At 39.6% G+C, this 18,919-nt stretch overlaps 1 protein-coding gene across 1 annotated transcript in view; it reads left to right on the top strand.

The window, feature by feature from the left end:
- The window catches only part of TTN (titin), a 242,809-nt gene that overhangs the window by 215,000 nt on the left and 8,890 nt on the right, over nucleotides 1–18,919 (top strand). Inside the window, exons 270-300 of the mRNA XM_074829250.1 lie at nucleotides 6–302; nucleotides 406–993; nucleotides 1,094–1,396; nucleotides 1,543–1,839; nucleotides 2,291–2,578; nucleotides 2,668–2,967; nucleotides 3,064–3,366; nucleotides 3,536–3,841; nucleotides 3,951–5,717; nucleotides 5,813–6,109; nucleotides 6,667–6,954; nucleotides 7,047–7,346; nucleotides 7,425–9,491; nucleotides 9,583–9,885; nucleotides 9,967–10,272; nucleotides 10,365–10,655; nucleotides 10,776–11,075; nucleotides 11,179–11,484; nucleotides 11,706–12,011; nucleotides 12,112–12,393; nucleotides 12,680–13,273; nucleotides 13,375–13,662; nucleotides 13,787–14,086; nucleotides 14,542–14,844; nucleotides 15,127–15,429; nucleotides 15,548–16,132; nucleotides 16,273–16,578; nucleotides 16,671–16,970; nucleotides 17,211–17,786; nucleotides 17,879–18,184; nucleotides 18,276–18,869. Of these exons, the coding sequence (XP_074685351.1) occupies nucleotides 6–302; nucleotides 406–993; nucleotides 1,094–1,396; nucleotides 1,543–1,839; nucleotides 2,291–2,578; nucleotides 2,668–2,967; nucleotides 3,064–3,366; nucleotides 3,536–3,841; nucleotides 3,951–5,717; nucleotides 5,813–6,109; nucleotides 6,667–6,954; nucleotides 7,047–7,346; nucleotides 7,425–9,491; nucleotides 9,583–9,885; nucleotides 9,967–10,272; nucleotides 10,365–10,655; nucleotides 10,776–11,075; nucleotides 11,179–11,484; nucleotides 11,706–12,011; nucleotides 12,112–12,393; nucleotides 12,680–13,273; nucleotides 13,375–13,662; nucleotides 13,787–14,086; nucleotides 14,542–14,844; nucleotides 15,127–15,429; nucleotides 15,548–16,132; nucleotides 16,273–16,578; nucleotides 16,671–16,970; nucleotides 17,211–17,786; nucleotides 17,879–18,184; nucleotides 18,276–18,869 (13,950 nt within the window). The remainder of the gene's footprint in view (nucleotides 1–5; nucleotides 303–405; nucleotides 994–1,093; nucleotides 1,397–1,542; nucleotides 1,840–2,290; nucleotides 2,579–2,667; nucleotides 2,968–3,063; nucleotides 3,367–3,535; nucleotides 3,842–3,950; nucleotides 5,718–5,812; nucleotides 6,110–6,666; nucleotides 6,955–7,046; nucleotides 7,347–7,424; nucleotides 9,492–9,582; nucleotides 9,886–9,966; nucleotides 10,273–10,364; nucleotides 10,656–10,775; nucleotides 11,076–11,178; nucleotides 11,485–11,705; nucleotides 12,012–12,111; nucleotides 12,394–12,679; nucleotides 13,274–13,374; nucleotides 13,663–13,786; nucleotides 14,087–14,541; nucleotides 14,845–15,126; nucleotides 15,430–15,547; nucleotides 16,133–16,272; nucleotides 16,579–16,670; nucleotides 16,971–17,210; nucleotides 17,787–17,878; nucleotides 18,185–18,275; nucleotides 18,870–18,919) is intronic.

The raw sequence follows: 18,919 nt of genomic DNA, 5'->3' as shown, positions 1-18,919 counted from the left end.
CTTAGAAAAACCCAGCCCACCAGAAAAACTTGGAGTAACAAATGTCACAAAGGACAGTGTTTCTCTTTCATGGCTAAAACCAGAACATGATGGTGGAAGCAGAATTGTGAGCTACCTCATTGAAGCTCTTGAGAAAGGACAGCAAAAATGGGTTAAGTGTGCAGTTGTAAAGACAACTCATCATGTTGTCCATGGTCTTAAGGAGAATGTTGACTATTTCTTCAGGGTGTTTGCAGAAAACCAGGCTGGTTTAAGTGATCCTAAGGAACTACTGCTCCCTGTTACAGTCAAAGAACACTTAGGTATGCCTCTTGACATGAGACAAAAGTTGATACACGTTAAATTAGATTCATATTTTAAAAGTGAGAACATTTTTTAATGGTTTGAAAATGTCTTCCTTTTCAGAATCTCCTGAGATTGACATGAAGGGCTTCCCTCATAACACTGTGTATATTCGAGCAGGATCAAACCTGAAAGTTGAAATTCCTGTTTCTGGAAAACCAGTGCCAAAGGTGACGTTGTCTAGAGATGGTGTTCCACTGAAACCTACTATGAGATTTCACACAGAAACCACTGCAGAAAGTCTCATCATTAACCTTAAAGAAAGTGTGGCTGCTGATGCTGGCAGATATGATATTACTGCTGCCAACTCAAGTGGCACCACAAAATCATTTGTTAATATTGTTGTGCTGGATAGACCGGGTCCTCCTGTTGGTCCTGTTGTCCTTAGTGATATCACTGAAGAGAGTGTAACACTCAGATGGCAGCCACCAGTTTATGATGGTGGAAGTCAAGTTACCAACTATATTGTACTGAAAAGGGAAACAAGTACTGCTGCTTGGTCTGAAGTGTCTGCAACCGTTGCTAGAACTGTTATCAAAGTTATGAAGCTCACAACAGGAGAAGAATACCAATTCCGCATCAAAGCTGAGAACCGCTTTGGCATCAGCGATCACATAGACTCACAATGTGTGGTTGTCAAGCTTCCTTACAGTGAGTAATATGCTTCTCATGCTATAGCTCAATGTTTTAGTGCTCTGATGTTGAAAATATAATTTTGTTAACAATTAATCTCTTCTTTCGATATCATCAGCTACCCCTGGCCCTCCTTCCACACCATGGGTCATGAATGTCACCCGAGAGAGTATTACTGTTGGATGGCATGAACCAGTCACTAATGGTGGCAGTGCAGTCACTGGATACCATCTGGAAATGAAAGACAGGAATAGCATATTATGGCAGAAGGCTAACAAGACCCTCATTCGCACAACTCACTTCAAAGTCACCACCATCAGTGCTGGCCTTATCTATGAATTTAGAGTTTATGCAGAAAATGCAGCTGGCATTGGAAAAGCAAGTCATCCTTCTGATCCAGTCCTTGCAATTGATGCTTGTGGTATGTATTCCCTAGAAAATAAAGAAGCCCAACCATTTAAGTAGTGCTTTTTTTTTTCCTTCTCTGTGATATTCTGTCCTGTACCGTAAGCCAATATCCAAAACAGCTGTTATTCATTAGCAATACTCTTATGTTTCCTATTGCAGAACCACCAAGAAACGTTCGTGTCTCAGATATTTCCAAGACTGCTATCACTCTGTCATGGCAGAAACCAGCATTTGATGGTGGTAGCAAGATCACTGGATACATCGTAGAAAAACGTGATCTTCCAGATGGCAGATGGACAAAAGCTAGTTTCACCAATGTTATTGAGACTCAGTTCACAGTATCTGGTCTGACACAGAATTCCCGGTATGAATTCCGGGTCTTTGCTAAAAATGCCGTTGGTTCCATTAGTAATCCCTCAGATGTTGTGGGTCCTATCACATGTGTTGATACATATGGTAAGTGTTTTGCAATGATATAACAGGATCACTTTGTGGTACTAGGAAGCTTAAAGGCAATGCTGTTTTGTAGAACCATAAGCTTTTAAATACGGTAGGCTAGTTTACAGTGATAGATTCAATAAGCTTGAATGACTGTGAGCTATTTGGGCATGACTGTAATGAATATCTTTGGCATTTAAAGTCTTACGGTATCTATTTTTTGAGCAACAGAAGTCTGCCCATGCCCTGTGGCCAAAGTGGTTATATTTATACATGTGGTTGCCTTTTCTTGGTAGGATTAATTCTAACTCATTCTAGTTTTATGATTTAAGTTATACATGCTATCTTTACTTTGATCTGTATTTATGAAATGCCTGTAACTATTAGCTTAAATAAAGTATCATTGTATTTTGTTTTCATTAAATACAAGTCTAAAATAAGCATGTTTTTAACTTATTTTTTTCTTAAGGTGCACCTGAAATTGATGTGCCACCAGAATATACAGAAGTGGTGAAATATAAAGCAGGAACATCAGTTAAACTAAAACTAGGCATCTCAGGCAAGCCAATACCCACAATTGAATGGTTCAAAAATGGCAACGAGGTGCAAACCAGTGCATTAATGTCTATTGAAAACACAACAGAATTTGCTTCTATACTCATCAAGGATGCAACTCGACTCAACAGTGGCATCTATGAATTAAAATTGAAGAATGCGATGGGTTCAGCATCAGCCCATGTTAGAGTACAGATACTTGGTATGTCTTGAGCTATGACTGTATTATACAATATTAAATAATAATTCAGTAATAAATACTTAACATCATCTTTCTTCTGCCTTCCACAGACAAGCCAGGACCCCCAAGTGGACCTATACATTTTAAGACAGTCACTGCTGAAAAGATTACAATAATGTGGGAGCCGCCAGCAGATGATGGTGGTGCTCCTGTAACACACTATGTTGTTGAAAAGCGGGAGACAAGTCGGGTTGTATGGTCTTTAATTTCTGAAAAACTGGAGGGGTGTATCGTAACTACAACAAAACTCATCAAAGGAAATGAATATGTGTTCCGTGTCCGTGGTGTGAACAAGTTTGGAGTTGGTGATTCACTGGAGTCTGAACCTGTTATAGCCAAAAATTCATTTGGTAAGAAGCATATAAAATAACTTATGCAACTGAATTACCTTGTGTATTATTTGTAAGTAGTACTGATCTACTGACATTTTTTTTTTTTTTACTCAGTTACACCTGGACCACCTAGTGTACCAGAAGCCACAATGATAACCAAGAATTCTATGACTGTTGTCTGGAATAGGCCCACTGTTGATGGAGGCAGTGAAATATCAGGATATTTTCTTGAGAAACGTGACAAGAAGAGTCTGAGTTGGTTCAAAGTTACTAAAGAAACCATTCGGGACACCAGACAGAAAGTTACAGGTCTGACTGAAAACAGCGAATATCATTTCCGAGTTTGTGCTGTCAATGCAGCTGGACAAGGTCCGTTCTCTGAAGCCTCTGACTTCTACAAAGCTGCAGATCCTGTTGGTAAGATACAATGTGCAGTATTTCTAACTGGTTAGAAATCAGTGAACAATGAGCAATTAGGATGGGATAGCATCAGCATAACTGAGGGCGAATTTTATTCTTCTTTATGATTAATTGTAAATATGACTTCTGATTTTTTTTTTTTTCCCCCATAAACTGTCACTTACAGATAAGCCAGGTCCACCAACAAAGCTGAAGGTTGTGGATACAACCAAGACATCTGTCACCCTTGGCTGGATTAAACCTGCTTATGATGGAGGAAGTCCAATTACCAGCTATGTGGTGGAGAAAAGGGAAGGTGAAGAGCAAGAATGGACTGTAGTCAGTCATAAGGGAGAAGTGAGAACAACTGAGTATGTTGTATCGCACCTTCAGCCAAGTGTTAATTATTATTTCCGCGTGTCTGCTATAAATTGTGCTGGACAAGGAGAGCCTATTGAAATGACGGAACCTGTTCAAGCTAAAGATATTCTTGGTACTGTACTTTTCAGTGATTTATCATTTTTCTATGTTTTGTGTTTTGTCAAAACATTTCTTATTTTACATTCCAAGTATGCATTATTAATATTTACTTATTTCCACAGTGGCACCAGAGATTGATCTGGATGTTGCTCTCCGGACCTCTATTGTGGCTAAAGCAGGTGAAGATGTGCAAATAATGATTCCATTCAAAGGAAGACCTCCTCCAACAGTCACATGGAGAAAGGGTGACAAGAATCTTGGGACTGATGAAAGATATATCATCCAGAACACCGAATCATCTACGCTACTTACTATTCCTCAAGTTACCCGAAATGATACAGGAAAATATGTTCTTACAATTGAAAATGGAGTTGGAGAAGCAAAATCATCATTTGTGAATGTGAAAGTACTTGACACACCATCTGCCTGCCAGAAGCTGCAGCTTAAGCATGTTTCTCGTGGCACAGTTACACTGGTATGGGAGCCACCTCTTATTAATGGTGGTTCTGAAATAACAAATTATGTAGTTGAAAAAAGAGATGCTACAAAGAGGGCCTGGTCAACTGTAACAACAAAGTGTTCTCATACCAGCTTTAAGCTAACTAACCTGTCAGAGAAGACTGCATTCTTCTTCCGTGTTCTTGCTGAAAATGAAATTGGATTGGGTGAACCTTGTGAGACATCTGAACCAGTGAAAGCTGCAGACATACCTGGACCTGTAAAAGACCTAGCCATGAAAGATTCTACAAAGACTTCTGTTAAATTGCAGTGGAGTAAACCTGACTATGATGGTGGTAGCATTATATCAGACTATGTTATTGAAAAGAAACTGCAGGAAGAAAAAGAATGGACATATGCAGGCACAAGCAAGACTTGTGAATTTGAAGCTGAAAAACTTAAAGAGCTTTCTGTCATGGAATTCAGAGTCTTTGCTAAAAATGAAAAAGGCATGAGTGACGGTGTTACTGTTGGACCCATTACAGTGAAAGAGCATATAATAACACCTGAAGCTGACCTTTCTGATATTCCTGGAGGTCAGATTGCAGTAAGAATTGGACATAACCTGCACATTGAACTGCCCTATAAAGGTAAACCTAGGCCATCCATGAGCTGGCTCAAGGACAACCTCCCTCTTAAAGAAACTGAACATCTTCGTTTCAAGAAAACAGAACACAAGATAAGCTTAAGCATCAAGAATGTGAAAAAGGAACATGGTGGCAAATATACTCTAATTCTTGATAACGTAGTCTGCAGAAAAACATTCACAATTGTTGTCATCACTCTTGGCCCTCCATCTAAGCCAAAAGGACCTTTAAGACTAGATGAAATCAAAGCAGATAGTGTAGTTTTGTCATGGGAACCTCCTGATGATGATGGGGGAGGAGAAATTACTGGCTACAGTATTGAGAAAAGAGAAACTTCACAAATGAACTGGAAGCTGGTGTGTTCAAGTGCTGCAAGAACAACATTCAAAGTACCAAACCTTGTTAAAGACACTGAATATCAGTTTAGAGTTCGTGCAGAAAACAGATACGGAGTGAGCCCACCTCTTGTCTCAGCAGATGTTGTGGCAAAGCATCAGTTTAGACCACCAGGTGCCCCGGGCAAGCCTGTTGTATACAACATAACTGCTGATGGAATGACCATATCTTGGGATGCTCCTGTTTATGATGGTGGTTCAGAGATTATTGGATACCATGTTGAAAAGAAGGAAAGAAACAGTATTTTGTGGCAGAAGGTTAATGTTGCCTTAATATCTAACAGAGAATACAGGATTACTGGACTGCTTGAGGGCCTGGATTACCAGTTCCAAGTATACGCTGAAAACACTGCAGGTCTAAGCCGAGCTAGCGAGCCAAGCAAATTTACTTTGGCAGTCTCTCCAGTGGGTGAGTGAATGGTCAATCACGCATCCAAGAAAATGTTCATCTTGTAGACTATGGTGAGCGGTAATAAATATAGATTTTAAATGTTTTCCTTTCAGACCCACCTGGTACTCCTGATTACATTGATGTCACCAGGGAAACAGTCACCCTTAAATGGACCCCCCCACTGCGTGATGGAGGCAGTAAGATTGTGGGTTACAGCATTGAGAAACGGCAAGGAAGTGAAGACCGTTGGCTCAGATGTAACTTTACTGATGTTAGTGAATGCCAATATACAGTTACAGGACTCAGTTCAGGTGACCGATATGAATTCAGAGTGCTTGCAAGAAATGCTGTTGGTACAATCAGCCCACCTTCACAGTCTTCAGGCTATATAATGACCAGAGATGAAAACAGTAAGAACTATTTCTTAATATGCTTGTATTTGTGTACTGAATCCAGCCAGAGCTTCTGGCTGTACTGATGGGAAATGGGAGGCCAAGGGGGGAAGAATGGGTGACTGAGGTCCTTCCAGTCAACTCAGAACATTTCTGTTTGTACTCTGTACAAGGTGGGATGGTCTAAATTAAAGACCCAAATCTGGCAGCCATACATAATCAGTTGCTAAAAGGCATGGCATTTGTGTTGGATAAGCAGCAGCAGCAAAGTTGGAAATCATAAACTGTAATATTCTGATGCACTGAATAATTTAGAAATGAAAATATGCCTCAGGTAGCTTGGCATACTGTAGCAGCATATATTAATAGTGTTTTTTACCTATTGTTAATATGATGCACTGTGTGCTTACAGGAAAAATAAGTTTATAGTTCATATAATAACTTCTTTTTAGAGAATGCCATTTTCTAAGTGAAAGAATTCTATATATGACAATCTTTTATAATTAGTACATTAAAAATAGTATCAGGAAAAATACTTATCTATATGGGAATTGAATTATATTTTTCTTTTTCAGTTGCTCCAACAATTGAATTTGGCCCTGAGCACTTTGAAGGCCTTACTGTTAAAGCTGGAGAGAGCATTAGACTTAAAGCTCTAATCAAAGGACGTCCAGTACCTAAAGTGACATGGTTTAAGGATGGTAAGGAGATTGAGAAAATAATGAATATAGAAATAACTACAGCTATTGGATATAGTACAATCTTCATTAGAGATGCTACCCGGGATCATCGTGGAGTGTACACGGTAGAAGCCAAAAATGCCTCAGGCACTAAACGAGAAGACATTACCTTCAGAGTACAAGGTACTGCACCAAACACTTTCAGAGTGCTCTTTTGAAATAGCATTTTGTTCTAAGTGCCAGAAAATTATAATTCTGAACCTTTAAAATTGCAGACACACCAGGAAAAGTTGGTGGACCAATACGATTCACAAACATTACTGGAGAAAAAGTCACGTTATGGTGGGACCCTCCAGCTAATGATGGTTGTGCTTCTATTTCCCACTACATAATTGAAAAACGTGAAACCAGCAGGATTGCTTGGGCACTAGTTGAAGATAATTGTGAAGCTTGCAGCTACACAGCACTTAAGTTAATTAAGGGAAACGAGTACCAGTTCCGTGTCTCTGCAGTGAACAAATTTGGAGTTGGCAGACCATTGGAGTCTGATCCAGTTACCGCACAAATACCTTACAGTAAGTTTCCACCTCATTGTGTAGAAATAACTGTGGAGTTACCATCTTGTCTTTCTAATGACGTTTTTCTTTTTTCAGCTCTCCCTGATGCACCAGGAACTCCAGAGCCTACCAATGTAACAGGAGACAGTATCACGCTCACATGGGCAAGACCAAAATCAGATGGTGGAAGCGAGATAAATGAGTATATTCTAGAAAGGAGAGAAAAGAAGAGCATGCGCTGGGTTAAAGTATCCAGTAAGAGGCCCATTACTGAGAACAGATACAGAGTAACTGGCCTTGTTGAAGGCAATGAGTATGAATTCCATGTCATGGCTGAAAACGCTGCAGGAGTTGGACCTCCAAGTGACGTTTCAAAGCTGATTAAATGCAGAGAACCAGTCAGTCCACCAAGTGCTCCTAATATTGTAAAGGTGACAGATACATCGAAGACTAGTGTAAGCTTAGAGTGGACCAAGCCAGTTTTTGATGGAGGCATGGAAATAATTGGGTACATCATTGAGATGTGCAAAGCTGATCTTGAAGCATGGCAGAAAGTCAATGCAGAGACTGTTCTTGCTACTAAATATACCGTTGTTGATTTGGAGGCAGGAGAACACTATAAATTCAGAGTTAGTGCTGTCAATGGTGCTGGCAAAGGAGAAAGTTGTGAAGTTCCTGCTTCAGTCCAAACTGTGGACAGGCTTTCTGCACCCGAAATTGATATCGATGCAAACTTCAAGCAGACTCATATTGTAAGAGCAGGTGCAAGCATTCGTCTATTTATTGCCTTCTCTGGAAGACCTGTTCCTACTGCTGTGTGGTCCAAAGCAGATGCTAATCTTAGCTTGCGTGCTGACATTCAAACGACTGATTCATTCAGCACATTGACTGTGGAGGAATGCAATAGAAATGATGCTGGCAAGTATGTCTTTACTGTGGAAAACAACAGTGGAAGTAAGTCTATTACATTTACTGTCAAGGTTTTGGACACACCTGGTCCACCAGGTCCTATTACATTTAAAGATGTGACTCGAGGATCTATTACTTTAATGTGGGATGCCCCTGTCCTGGATGGAGGTTCACGTATCCATCACTACATTGTGGAAAAACGGGAAGCAAGCCGTCGTAGCTGGCAAGTGGTGAGTTCAAAATGCACTCGACAAATCTTTAAGGTCACTGATCTGGCAGAAGGTGTGCCATATTACTACCGAGTGTCAGCAGAAAATGAATATGGTGTGGGTGAACCCTGTGAATTAACAGAACCAGTTGTAGCCACGGAAGAACCTGCTCCACCTAAGAGATTAGATATTGTTGATACAACCAAATCTTCCGTAGTTTTAGCTTGGCTTAAACCCGACCATGATGGTGGTAGCCGTGTTACTGGATACCTTCTTGAAATGAAACAAAAAGGATCTGACTCCTGGATTGAAGCTGGACAAACCAAACAACTTACTTTCACTGTTGAAGGCCTTGTGGAGAACACTGAATATGAGTTCCGGGTCAAGGCAAAGAATGATGCTGGCTACAGTCAGCCGAGAGAAGCTTTCTCTTCTGTTATTATTAAGGAGCCACAGATTGAACCAACAGCAGATCTCAGTGAAATAAGCAGGCAGCTTATAACATGCAAGGCTGGAAGCACCTTTACTATCGATATACCAATCAGTGGGCGTCCAGCTCCAAAAGTGACATGGAAACTTGAGGAGATGAGGCTGAAGGAAACTGAGAGAGTGACCATCAAGACAACAAAAGACAGAACCACACTGACTGTAAAGGACAGTATGAGAGGTGACTCTGGTAAATACTACCTGACACTTGAAAACACTGCTGGTGTGAAAACATTTACTGTCACAGTGGTAGTCATAGGAAGGCCAGGTCCTGTCACTGGCCCAATTGAAATATCATCTGTCTCTGCTGAATCCTGTGTGTTGACCTGGAAAGAACCTGAAGATGATGGTGGCAGTGACATTACAAACTATATTGTAGAGAAACGTGAATCTGGCACAACGGCATGGCAGCTGGTAAATTCCAGTGTGAAACGTACACAGATCAAAGTCACTCATCTCACAAAATACCAGGAGTACAGTTTCCGAGTAAGCTCAGAAAACAGATTTGGTGTCAGCAAACCCCTTGAATCAAAAACAATAGTTGCTGAGCATCCATTTGGTAAGTGAAACACTTTTCAAAATTTGTTCTTTTTCTCTGACTGAGGTATTTGTAATAACTAACATTTTCCTCCCATCCTTTTTGTGTTTAGTCCCACCAAGCCCACCTTCAAGGCCAGAAGTCTATTCTGTTTCTGCAACTGCCATGGCTATTCGCTGGGAGGAACCTTATCATGATGGTGGCAGCAAAGTCATTGGATATTGGGTTGAAAAGAAGGAGCGCAACACCATCCTTTGGGTGAAGGAGAACAAAGTGCCATGCTGTGAATGCAACTACAAAATCATGGGATTGGTGGAAGGCCTAGAATATCAATTCAGAACCTATGCTCTAAATGCTGCAGGTGTTAGCAAAGCTAGTGAAGCGTCCAGACCTGTAGTGGCTCAAAATCCAGTTGGTAAGTATTACTTTTAGAGTTATGTTGTTATTTAAGCTGAAATAGGATAGCATTTCTCATTTTTCTGTTTTATTCCTCCAGATCCACCAGGAAGACCAGAAGTAACAGATGTCACCAGATCTACAGTGTCACTGAGATGGTCAGCACCCCTTTATGATGGTGGAAGCAAAATTATCGGATATATTATAGAGCGCAAACCATATACTGCATCTGGTGATGGACGCTGGCTGAAATGCAATTATACCATTGTCTCAGAAAACTTTTTTACTGTGACAGCTCTTAGTGAAGATGAAGCATACGAATTCCGTGTACTAGCAAAGAATGCTGCTGGTGTGATTAGCAAAGGATCTGAATCAACTGGTGCTATCATTTGCAAAGATGAATACTGTAAGACATACTCACTTGGAACAATGAAACATAATGTTCTATTTTTAGGACTGTCATGTAATTTGCTTTTAATCTCTTTTTCCTTATGACAGCACCACCAAAAGCTGAACTTGATGCCAGACTACAGGGAGAAGTTGTGACCATTAGGGCTGGATCAGATCTTGTTCTTGATGCAGCCATTGGTGGGAAACCAGAACCAAAAGTCTTCTGGTCCAAAGGTGACAGGGAATTGGATCTATGCGAAAAAATATCTCTGCAATACACCAGCAAACGAGCCATTGCAGTTATCAAGTTCTGCGACAGAAGTGATAGTGGAAAATATACTCTAACAGTTAAAAATGCCAGTGGAATGAAACAACTTTCTGTTCTTGTCAAAGTGCTTGGTATGTATTCCATGATTAATATTCATACTTAGTATACTAAAAAACCCACATTCTTTTAAATAAGAGTGAGACACTTTTCCTTAGCTGCTAATAACAATACTTATTTTCATCTCTACCCAGATTCACCAGGTCCATGTGCAGGTAAAATCACAGTTAGCAGAGTAACAGAAGAGAAATGTACTCTGGCATGGAACATTCCTGAGGAAGATGGAGGTGCACAAATCACTCACTATATCGTAGAAAGACGTGAAACCAGCAGACTTCACTGGGTTATTGTTGAGGCTGAATGCCAGACTTTATCATATGTGGTAACAAAACTTATTAAAAATAACGAGTACATCTTCCGTGTGAGAGCTGTCAACAAATATGGACCAGGTGTTCCACTTGAATCGGAACCTGTGATTGCCAGGAATGCTTTCAGTGAGTGTTACTACCTTCCATTCTGCATCAAAATGTTTGGAATATTTCTATAGATAAACAATCTGTTAAATAATAATTTTTTTTCACCTTTAAAAAAAACCAGCTATACCAACACAGCCTGGTGCTCCTGAAGAAGTGAGTGTCGGCAAGGAACATATCATTATTCAGTGGACGAAACCAGAATCAGATGGTGGCAGTGAGATTAAGGACTACCTTGTGGACAAACGTGAAAGGAAAAGTCTGCGCTGGACACGAGTGAACAGAGATTACACTGTTTATGATACCAGACTGAAAGTCACTGGTCTCATGGAAGGCAGCCAGTACCAGTTCCGTGTCACTGCAGTGAATGCTGCTGGGAACAGTGAACCTAGTGAAGCTTCACAGTACATGTTATGTAAAGAACCATCATGTAAGTTACCATAATATTTACTTATAATAATGGTGCATAAACCCATGTTGACACTTCAATTAAGATACCCAAATCCACTGAACTAGATAGTATTAGAATAAACTTAAAAGCTGTTACAGTTTATTTTAAATGCATTTCCTGGCATTAGCTGTTTAGAAATTGATTTTAACTGTAAAATGTTTCCTTCATGGATGTGAAATGCATTTTCTTCTTTTTCAAAGATACTCCTGCACCACCTTCAGCTCCGAGAGTTGTGGATACTACTAAGCACAGCATAAGTTTAGCATGGTCAAAGCCCACATATGATGGTGGTGCTGACATCTTAGGCTATGTTCTTGAAATGAAGGAAGAAGGTACTGAACAGTGGTATCGACCACATACAACTGCCACTCTGAGGAATGCTGAGTTCACTGTGACTGGTCTTAAAACAGCCCAGAAATACCAATTCAGAGTTGCTGCTACAAATGTGAATGGTATGAGTGAATTTAGTGAATCATCAGCAGAAATTGAACCTGTGGAAAGAATAGGTAATTTGAAAACTTAATGTATATTTTAAGGAATAATAATATTTTCATTTAGAACTACTAAAAGATTAATTAATTCCATGTTTCTTACACCCTTCATCAGAAATACCTGAGCTTGAGCTTGCTGATGATCTGAAGAAGACAGTTACAGTCAGAGCCGGTGGTTCCCTGCGTCTAATGGTCTCTGTATCTGGCAGACCTGCTCCTGTAATCACATGGAGCAAGCAGGGTGTTGACCTTGTGAGCCGAGCTATTATTGATACTACAGACAGCTACACACTTCTTATTGTGGATAAAGTTAATCGGTATGATGCTGGAAAATATGTCATTGAGGCTGAAAATCAATCAGGAAAAAAATCTGCAACTATTTCTGTCAAAGTGTATGGTAAGTACTGCTACAATTGTATATGGGTATTACATCAATCATAGTGCATGTTGCTCAGGAACAAGGAAGTCATTAATTTCCAAAGGAAGTTTGCAGCTTAAATAACACATGAGAATGTTTGGGAAGTCATAAAAACAATCTAATTCAAAGGAAAATATATAGTTTCTAAGGCTGTGATAGTTTATAAATCAAATCCCAGCGTTGTTTTTTAATGCAGAAACAGTCATTGACTGTAAAAGGAAATGATCCAAAAGAAAAAAATTTTTTTTTTTTTTTTCTGTTTTAGATACACCTGGTCCACCAGCTGCAGTGAGAATTAAGGAAGTATCAAAAGATTCTGTGACGCTTACTTGGGATATTCCAACCATTGATGGTGGAGCCCCAGTTAACAATTATATAATTGAGAAACGTGAAGCTTCCATGAGAGCTTACAAGACTGTCACTATCAAATGCAGCAAGACGTTTTATAGAGTTACTGGACTTCTAGAAGGAGCTTTGTATTATTTCAGAGTACTACCAGAAAATATTTACGGCATTGGTGAAGCTTGTGAAACATCTGATGCAGTACTAGTATCTGATGTCCCCATGGTACCACAAAAACTTGAAGTGATTGACACCACTAAATCAACTGTTACTCTTGCATGGGAGAAACCATCACATGATGGTGGCAGCAGACTAACTGGCTATGTTATTGAGGCCAGCAAAGCTGGAACAGAAAGATGGTTGAAGGTAGTGACACTGAAGTCTACCGTCTACGAGCATACAATTATCTCTCTCAATGAGGGTGAACAGTACTTGTTCAGGGTCAGAGCACAGAATCAGAAGGGCGTGTCGGAACCACGAGAGATTGTCACAGCAGTGACAGTACAAGACCAAAAGGGTAGGTATCTACTGTTAAAAATAACAGGGTGAAGCTTATACTAACTGAATGTGATATTTATAAAATGGATATTTAAAATATCAATTATTTACTTTTCTTAGTTCTACCCACAATTGACTTCGCTGGAATACCTCAGAAGACAATTCATGTACCTGCTGGCAAGCCCATTGAGTTAGTTATTCCAATTGAAGGACGACCACCGCCAGCTGCATCGTGGTTCTTTGCTGGTTCTAAACTAAAAGAATCAGAACGCATCAAAATGGAGACTGTTGCCAAAACGGCTAAATTAACTGTGCGTGAGACCACCATACATGACACTGGAGAGTATACACTGGAACTGAAGAACACAACTGGAACAGTTACTGATACAATAAAGGTTATAATCCTTGGTAAGTATTTATGAAAATAGTCGTCCATGATCTTTCTCCATCTGAACTTTGTTACATCAACAATATGATTCCTTTTCTTCACCTTTTTTTTTTTTTTTGTCTTTTAATTTTCTTTTTTTTGTAGACAAACCTGGACCACCTGTTGGGCCTATCCGAATTGATGACATTGATTCAAATTATGTAACCATATCCTGGGAGCCACCTGAGCTAGATGGTGGAGCTACCCTTAGCGGCTATGTGGTTGAACAGCGCAATGCTCACCGTCCTGGATGGCTGCCAGTTTCAGAGTCAGTAACCAGAACAATGTTTAAGTTCACCAGACTTGTTGAAGGTGCAGAATACGTGTTCCGTGTCGCTGCTACAAACCGCTTTGGAATTGGATCTTACCTGCAGTCTGAAATTATAGAATGCAAGAGCAGAATCCGTAAGTCTGAATTTTTGCTTATTCTCTACCTTTAAAAATAAAAATATATATTTAAATGGGCTTATATATCCACATATAGAGAAGATTTTTCTAGATTATACTAATTCCTTTTGACAAATAAAATGGTACGTTATGATGCACACTAGTCTTGTTATATTTCCGGTGACAAATGCCATCCATAAATCTATATAGATATTATAGATGCACTGCACAGAACCTGGATGGTAAACTTGGATTTCTGCTCAGGTCTACCATTAGCCTTGAAAAATTGCTTTGCCCGATTACAAAAACAGGAGTATTTCACTGACCTAATTTGTAAAGTACTTTGACATTTGCTGATAAAACAAGTTTGTTGTGACATTGATATTACATTGTCATTCACAATATTTTGCACATTACTAATGTGTAGAATCATTTGACGCTTTCTTCACTAATTCTGTGTTATGTTTTTACAGGTATTCCTGGTCCTCCTGGCACTCCAGAAGTGTTTGATATCTCTCGAGATGGCATGACATTAACTTGGTATCCTCCAGAAGATGATGGTGACTCACAGATTACTGGTTATATTGTGGAACGCAAAGAAGTTAGAGCAGATAGATGGATCCGTGTGAATAAAGTTCCAGTCACTATGACTCGTTACCGTTCCACTGGGTTGGTTGAAGGATTAGAATATGAACACCGAGTCACAGCAATCAATGCGAGAGGCACTGGGAAACCCAGCCGTCCTTCCAAATCTGCTGTCGCCAGAGATCCAATTGGTAAGTAATTTCCTACGTAGATTAAGCACATCACGGCAGAAGGGAATGATAATAGTAAAATTTACTCTTTTTTCTAATTTGGAAATTTATCTGGGCCTATTAACAAATGAGATTCTGACTGGAGAAAACCAAGAAAATAATTGTGAAAATCTTTCATTCTAAGTTTTCCTATATAAATCCTATAGACTTAATACAGATCATACGATGCAAGTTGGCATTTGTTATATCTTCTAAATATTAATAAAAAAGATCCCACCCCTCACATCTGATCTTCTTTTCCAGCTCCTCCAGGTAAACCTCAGAATCCAAGAGTCACTGATACTACAAGAACATCTGTCTCCCTGGCTTGGAGTCCACCAGAAGATGAAGGTGGTTCTAAAGTTACTGGCTACTTAATTGAGATGCAGAAGGTTGATCAATTTGAATGGACCAAATGCAATACCACGCCAACCAAGATTCGTGAATACACCTTAACACATCTCCCCCAGGGTGCAGAGTACAGATTCCGTGTGCTAGCCTGTAATGCTGGTGGGCCTGGAGAACCTGCTGAAGTGCCAGGAACAGTCAAAATAACAGAAATGCTTGGTAAGGCTGTTCAAGTCTTAACTCTCATTGAAAGTTGTTCTAAAAAAGTATTTGCCTAAAGCAGGTATGATATAATCTGTAGAACAGATGTAGCATGACATGTTAATTTTCTTTATAGAATATCCTGACTATGAACTTGATGAAAAATACCAGGAAGGTCTCATGGTGAGACAAGGTGGAGTTATCAGGCTTACAATACCCATTAAGGGTAAGCCCATCCCAATATGCAAATGGACAAAAGAAGGACATGACATCAGCAAGAGGGCCATGATTGCAACTTCTGACACTCACACGGAACTTGTGATCAAAGATGCAGAAAGAGAAGATTCAGGCACCTATGATTTGGCACTTGAAAACAAGTGTGGAAAAAAAGCTGTGTATATTAAAGTCAGAGTGATTGGCATTCCAAATCCACCAGAAGGTCCACTTGAGTATGATGATATACAGGCTCGCTCTGTCAGAGTAAGCTGGAGACCTCCTACAGATGATGGTGGTGCAGATATCCTAGGTTATATTGTTGAGAGACGAGAAGTACCGAAGACTGCCTGGTACACTGTTGACTCCAGAGTGAAAGGGACATCACTAGTGGTGAAAGGGCTCAAAGAAAATGTGGAATATCACTTCCGTGTTTCTGCTGAAAACCATTTTGGTATTAGCAAATCTCTCAAATCTGAAGAACCAGCAGTACCAAAGACACCACTAAGTAAGTCCCCTTTTAGAATTTTTTTAAAAAATAAATTTTAATTACTATATTATGGTTCTAAAAGTGCAATAGTATATGTAAATGTTTTAATGTTATGTGAATATTATTTCTATTATTTTTGTTATTATAATTATCCACAGATCCCCCAGAGCCTCCAAACAACCCACCTGAAGTGCTCGATGTTACAAAGAGTTCTGTCAGCTTGTCCTGGTCCAGACCTAAAGATGATGGTGGTTCTCGTGTAACTGGCTACTACATTGAGCGTAAAGAGACATCTACAGAAAAATGGGTCCGGCATAATAAGACACAGATTACCACTACAATGTACACAGTCACAGGACTTGTTCCAGATGCTGAATATCAATTCCGTATCATTGCTCAAAATGACATCGGTGAAAGTGAAGCAAGTCCTTCTTCTGAACCAGTTGTATGCAAGGATCCATTTGGTAGGAAAATGATTGCATTAACAGATCTTTTCAAGAGCAACTTAGTGACATTTAGAGAGGAATTTATTTTCTGTATCTATTTTAATTTTCAGATAAACCAAGCCAACCTGGAGAAATTGAGATCACTTCTATATTTAAGGACAGCATTACGTTAGAATGGGAACGACCTGAAAGTGATGGTGGCAAAGAGATCCTTGGCTATTGGGTTGAATATCGCCAGTCTGGAGAAAGCACCTGGAAAAAATGCAATAAAGAACGCATCAAGGACAGGCAGTTTACAGTAGGAGGTTTACTAGAGGCTACAGAATATGAATTCCGTGTTTTTGCAGAAAATCAGACTGGCCTCAGCAGACCTCGAAGGACTGCTATGGCAGTGAAAACTAAATTAACATGTAAGCAAAAATATATTGTCATATTTGCTGTGATATTATTGTGTGATTTGCTGTCTCATAAACCACAGTGCTTCACTTAACGTGCTGTCTATTTATGTTATTTGCTAACATGACTGTCCTAAAGCACAGCCTTTCAAATATAAGAGACACAAATAGAAATGAAAATTAATTTCCAGTAATATAGTAACAGAGGAAAATTTCTTAGTAATCTTCATTATTTTTTTATTTTCTTTATCGTAGCTGGAGAAGCACCTGCCATAAAAAAAGAAATGCAGGATGTTACAACTAAACTGGGTGAAGCAGCTCAGCTAACATGCCAGATTGTTGGGAGACCTTTGCCTGATATTAAATGGTACCGATTTGGCAAAGAACTGGTGCAAAGCCGAAAATACAAAATGTCATCTGATGGACGCAATCATACACTGACAGTAATAACAGATGAACAGGAAGATGAAGGTCTCTACACTTGTATGGCTACCAATGATGTTGGAGAAATTGAAACTAGTGGCAAGCTATTATTGCAGGCTCCTCCTCAATTCCACCCTGGCTTCCCATTGAAAGAGAAATACTACGCTGGTGCAGGTGGCACCCTCCGCCTTCATGTTGTATATATTGGCCGACCAGTACCAGCGATAACTTGGTTCCACGGCAACAAACCTTTGAGAGGATCAGAAACGGTTACTATTGAGAACACAGAGCATTATACTCATCTTGCTATTAAGAATGTCCAGCACAAGACTCATGCTGGGAAGTACAAAGTGCAACTCAGTAACACATTTGGAACAGTTGACACTGTACTTAATGTGGAAATACAAGGTAATTAATTTTATTTTCAGTATTTTTGTGGAGTAGTTTCTCAAATAGTTATTGGAAAAAGAACTAAAAACATTATGCCTTTTCTTTTACAGATAAGCCAGAAAAACCAGTAGGGCCAATTGTTATAGAGTCTATACTGAAGAATTCTGTGGTGATAAGCTGGAAACCACCAGAAGATGATGGAGGTGCTATGATAACCAATTACATCATAGAGAAACGTGAAGCCAAGGAAGGAGCAGAATGGCAACTTGTATCTTCAAGCATTTCAGGCACAACCTGTAGAATTGTTAACCTAACTGAAAATGCAGGCTATTATTTCCGTGTTTTTGCTCAGAATACATATGGCATTAGTGAAGCACTGGAGGTTTCATCAGTTGTTGTTATGAAGCCTCCATTTGGTAAGTGGACACCAAAATATCAGTATCTGTATGCCCCTGTAATTACTAAGGCAAGCTCACTTCATTTTCTGAACTTTTTTATTCTTTACAGAAAAACCAGGACAACCTGGTCAGCCAGTAGCAAGTGCTATCACAAAGGATTCTTGTGTTGTCTCATGGAAGCCACCTGCAAGTGATGGTGGTGCAAAGATTAGAACTTACTATCTTGAGAAACGTGAGAAGAAACAAAACAAGTGGATTTCTGTAACAACAGATGAAATTCGTGAAACGGTCTATTCTGTGAAAGATCTTATTGAAGGTCTTGAATATGAGTTCCGTGTAAAATGTGAAAATCTTGGTGGTGAAAGTGAGTGGAGTGAGGTATCACAGCCAGTCATTCCAAAATCTGATGTACCAATTCAAGCTCCACATTTCAAGGAAGAACTAAGGAATCTGAATGTGAAATTTCAAGCTAATGCCACATTTGTCTGCAAAGTCACAGGTCATCCTAAACCAATTGTTAAGTGGTACAGACAAGGCAAAGAAATCATGCCAGATGGTGAAAAGATCAAGATACAGGAATTCAAGGGCGGATACCACCAGCTGGTGATCACAAATGTAACGGATGATGATGCCACAGTATATCAAGTTAGAGCTACCAACCAAGGAGGATCTGTGTCTGGCACAGCCTCTTTGGACGTTGAAGGTGAATGAAGGGTCTTGATTCCTAAGACAAATTCTTTTAAATCTTTGAAT

This window comes from Strix aluco, chromosome 6 (genome assembly GCF_031877795.1).
Source record: "Strix aluco isolate bStrAlu1 chromosome 6, bStrAlu1.hap1, whole genome shotgun sequence".
Lineage (NCBI taxonomy): Eukaryota > Metazoa > Chordata > Aves > Strigiformes > Strigidae > Strix > Strix aluco.
The sequence above is the reverse complement of the archived record's forward strand: the minus strand, read 5'-3'. Positions and strand labels throughout refer to the sequence as shown.